At 39.8% G+C, this 3,810-nt stretch overlaps 1 protein-coding gene across 1 annotated transcript; it reads left to right on the plus strand.

Moving 5' to 3' along the window:
• The first annotated feature begins 1,834 nt into the window (after window positions 1-1,834).
• On the plus strand, window positions 1,835-3,589 carry LOC130967195 (uncharacterized). Its single transcript, XM_057892011.1, has one exon. It carries the CDS (start codon window positions 1,835-1,837, stop codon window positions 3,587-3,589), a length of 1,755 nt encoding a protein of 584 aa, XP_057747994.1.
• The last annotated feature ends 221 nt before the right edge of the window (window positions 3,590-3,810 follow it).

The raw sequence follows: 3,810 nt of genomic DNA on the forward strand, positions 1-3,810 counted from the left end.
ATACTTACTACATTCCCAAATTAAACTTCAATCTTATTTCTGTTGGTCAACTTGTTGATTTGGGTTTTGACGTCACCTTTTCTATTTCTGGTTGTCGTGTATAGGATCCTCGGACGGGACAAATCATCGGGACTGGACGTAAGGTCGGAAGGTTGTTTGAACTCGAAAGTCTTCATATTCCTCCTGTACCAAATCTCTGTGCTGCTTCTTCTCCCTCTACCCTTCACTTATGGCATCAACGTCTTGCACACACCTCCTTAGGAAAACTGCGTCCTCTTGTGTCTCAGGGTATTTTAGGTCAGGTTCCGAATGAATCTTTTGATTGCATTTTTTGCCAAATTGCCAAACAACCTGCTTTATCTTCTCACAATAATTCATCTCTTGCTTGCTCTCCTTTTGATATCATTCACTCTGATGTTTGGGGCCCCGCTCCCACTTCCTCTATGGGCGGAGCTTGATACTTTGTCGTTTTCATTGATGATTATTCCCGTTTTACTTGGGTTTATTTGTGTTGAGCCTAGTTTGATTTTGGGTTATATTATGATGACAAACATTGTTTTGGGTTAAAAGCCCAATATTGTTTAATGAGAGTGTTAGTGATGCAGGCCCAAAGTATTCAAGTTCACATTGCTTTAGTCCATGTCCAACAATTGCTTCAGCAGTGAGCCAAAGCTCATCCTCACAGCAACGTTCATTATAAGGCTTACTAAAAGGTAAAGGAAGACAGCTGGAAAGGGAAAAAGGACAAGTGTTAAGCAACAAGGACAGCTGGTACACTCTCATCACTCCAAGGACACAAAGGGAACAACCACTAACTCAAGGACATTAGCTGAGCACTGCTAAGGATCGTGGTTGAGCAAAACACCAATGAACAAGAGCACACACAGCAACAGCAGCAGCAAGGAAATGGAGCAGGATGCAAAAGAAGAGCATGCCAAGGAAGAAAGAAACTCCAAGGACAGCAGAGGTAGTGGTGGAGCTCCTCGGACAGTAGGGAAGTGGAGCAGAATGAAGAAAGGACTGCATGCCATCAAGGACCACTCCAACGGGCAGAAAAGAAAAGAAAAGAAGAAGAAGCTACAATCAAGCCAAGCTGAAGATATAAAAGGAGCTTCATTTTCAACTTCTGAAGTCAAGAGAGAGAGCACGCAAATTCAGAGCACCTTCTCTAACATAGAGCTGGAATCTCTTTCTTCTACTCAAGCTTAATTCTGATATTTTTTGTTATGGCTGTCTTGCGTTGTTTTCTGTTTTGAGAAAAGGCAAATATGTGAGGATCAAAAGCCAAGAGAGAAAAGGCAAGAGTGATGCAAAATAGCCACTGTTTTTCTGATGTAATTTGGGTGAAAGAACTAGGATTAGTTCCCCTTGCCAAGTTGGGTTAGCACTTGGTGAGAATTGAATCTGTGTAGATTCCCCTTCCAAGTTGGGATAGCACTTTGGGGTTGCTAAGCTTTGGTGTATAAAGCTTAGGGGTAGATACTAGTTGGATTAGGAATTAATTCAATAGTATTGGTGAATGTAATCTGAGATTTATAGTGAAATTCCACCATGGTTTGTGGTGGAGACTGGATGTAGGATTCATGGCACTAAGAATCCGAACCAGGATACATGCTGGCCCCTTTCTCCTCTTCTCTACTCGTTTAATGTTCTGCGTATGAGACTATTTCAAATAATCTCCTGCAACTCGAGCAACAGCAAAAACAGAACTTAAAATCTTTGAGTTTTTAACCAACTTGATTCAACCCCCCTTCTCAAGTTCAACTAGAACCATCAATTGGTATCCAGAGCCTGGTCTCAAGAAGGCAAGCTTCACAGCTTGGAGTAAAGATCCATGGCCAACAACATGAATCCCAACATCGTGGCTTTCACTCTCACTGAAGGGCAGTCCAACAATAGACCGCCCTACTTCAATGGCAGCAACTACTCTTACTGGAAAGAGAGAATGAGAATCTTCGTGCAATCTATCGACTACAACATCTGGAAGATCATCCTCAATGGTCCAGACGTTCCTACCAAACAGAATGCAGATGGAGAAGTTGTGGCAAAAGAGGACAATGAATGGACAGATGAAGAAAAGAAGAAGGTTGAACTCAATGCCAAGGCAATCAACCTGATGCACTGTGCAATCAGTTTTGAAGAATTCAGAAAAGTATCAAGGTGTAAAACAGCGAAAGAAATCTGGGATAAGCTCAGACTCACTCATGAAGGCACTAAGCAAGTAAGAGAGACCAGAATTGACATGCTGATGAAGGAGTATGAAATGTTCAGTATGAAGGAAGATGAGAGCATCGATCAAATGTTTGAAAGGTTCTCGATAATCATCAACAATCTGGACGCCATGGGAAGAAGCTACTCTGAAGAAACCTTGGTAAGAAAGATTCTGAGGAGTCTTACTAAGAAATGGGAAGTGAAAAGCACAGCCATCTCTGAAAGGAATGATTTGATCAAAATCACCTATGATGAGCTGAGAGGCAAGCTGCTGGCTTATGAAACCACTCACATGTCTCAAGACAAAGATGACAAAAAGAAAAGCATAGCACTAAAATCAAGAATGACAGCCCAAGGAGAAGAATCTGATGACAGTTTCTCAGATGAAGAAATGGTGCTCTTTGCTAGAAAAATGAGAAGACTACTAAGATACAAAAATAAAGGCAAAGGAAGCTCTTCATCCAAACATGCCAAGAAAGATCAAGTCAAGCTCACATGCCATCACTGCAAGGAGCCTGGTCACTTCAAGTCAGATTGCCCTCAACTTAAGAAAGGCGAAAAATTCAAGAAAGACAAGAAGAAGGTGATGATGGCAACATGGGAGGACTTGGAGAACGACACCAGCTCAGAAAGCTCAGATCAAGAAGCTCAACTATGTCTGATGGCAGATCATGATGATGAAGATGAGGTAGATTTCTCTGACTTATCTATTGATGAACTGCGCTACATTATCAAAGACATTTCTGTGAACTCCAAGAAACTCTTGGATAAGTATGCTAAATGTAAGAAAGAAAATGAAGCTTTGAGGACAGAAAATGATCTTCTTTTGAAAAAGATTAAGGCAAATGAAACTATTGATGAAAAGTTTTTAAAAGAAGAAAACATTGCCCTGAGAACTGAATTAGAAAAATTCAAACTCAAGCATGAAGTTATTGCCTCCACTGATTTGATTTCTGAAAACAAAAAGCTGAATGAACAAATAAAAGGTTTGAATGAAGACTTAGCAAAGTTTGTTCAAGGTTCCCAAAATCTGAACAAACTACTTGCTTGTCAAAGATTTGGGTCTGAAAAATCTGGACTTGGTTTCATAGAGGAAAATAAATCAATTTTCAAACCAAACTTTAAAAAATCTGAATCTTCTTCTTCCAAGTTTTACAAACCAAAAGGTTTCAGCAAACCCCAGAAATCAGTGGGCAAAAATCAATGTTACAAGTGCAATAGAAATGGTCATGACCCTCCTCAATGTTTCATCTTTCCTAGGTCTTTTGGTAATGATAATAAATTATATAAAGTTGTTCATGATTTTAATGCTCTTGGGCAACCAAGAAGAATTCACATCAAAGGATCCAAATGGATTTGGATACCTAAGGTTAGCTAAAGAAAATGCAGGTTTGCCTTGCATCCAAGAAGAAAAAGGAAATGTGGTATCTTGATAGTGGATGTTCAAGGCATATGACCGGAAGGGATACTTTCTTCATTAAACTCAACAAATACAATGGAGGATTTGTCACTTTTGGAGATAATGGTAAAGGTAAAATAATTGCCATTGGTAAGGTTGGCAAAGATTTTTCAACTTGCATTGATAGCGTCTTCTTAGTT

This window comes from Arachis stenosperma, chromosome 3 (assembly GCF_014773155.1).
Source record: "Arachis stenosperma cultivar V10309 chromosome 3, arast.V10309.gnm1.PFL2, whole genome shotgun sequence".
Lineage (NCBI taxonomy): Eukaryota > Viridiplantae > Streptophyta > Magnoliopsida > Fabales > Fabaceae > Arachis > Arachis stenosperma.

Bases quoted from the DNA above. Each gene is read 5' to 3' on its own strand.
- LOC130967195 (XM_057892011.1), top strand. From the start codon at position 1,835: ATGGCCAACAACATGAATCCCAACATCGTGGCTTTCACTCTCACTGAA.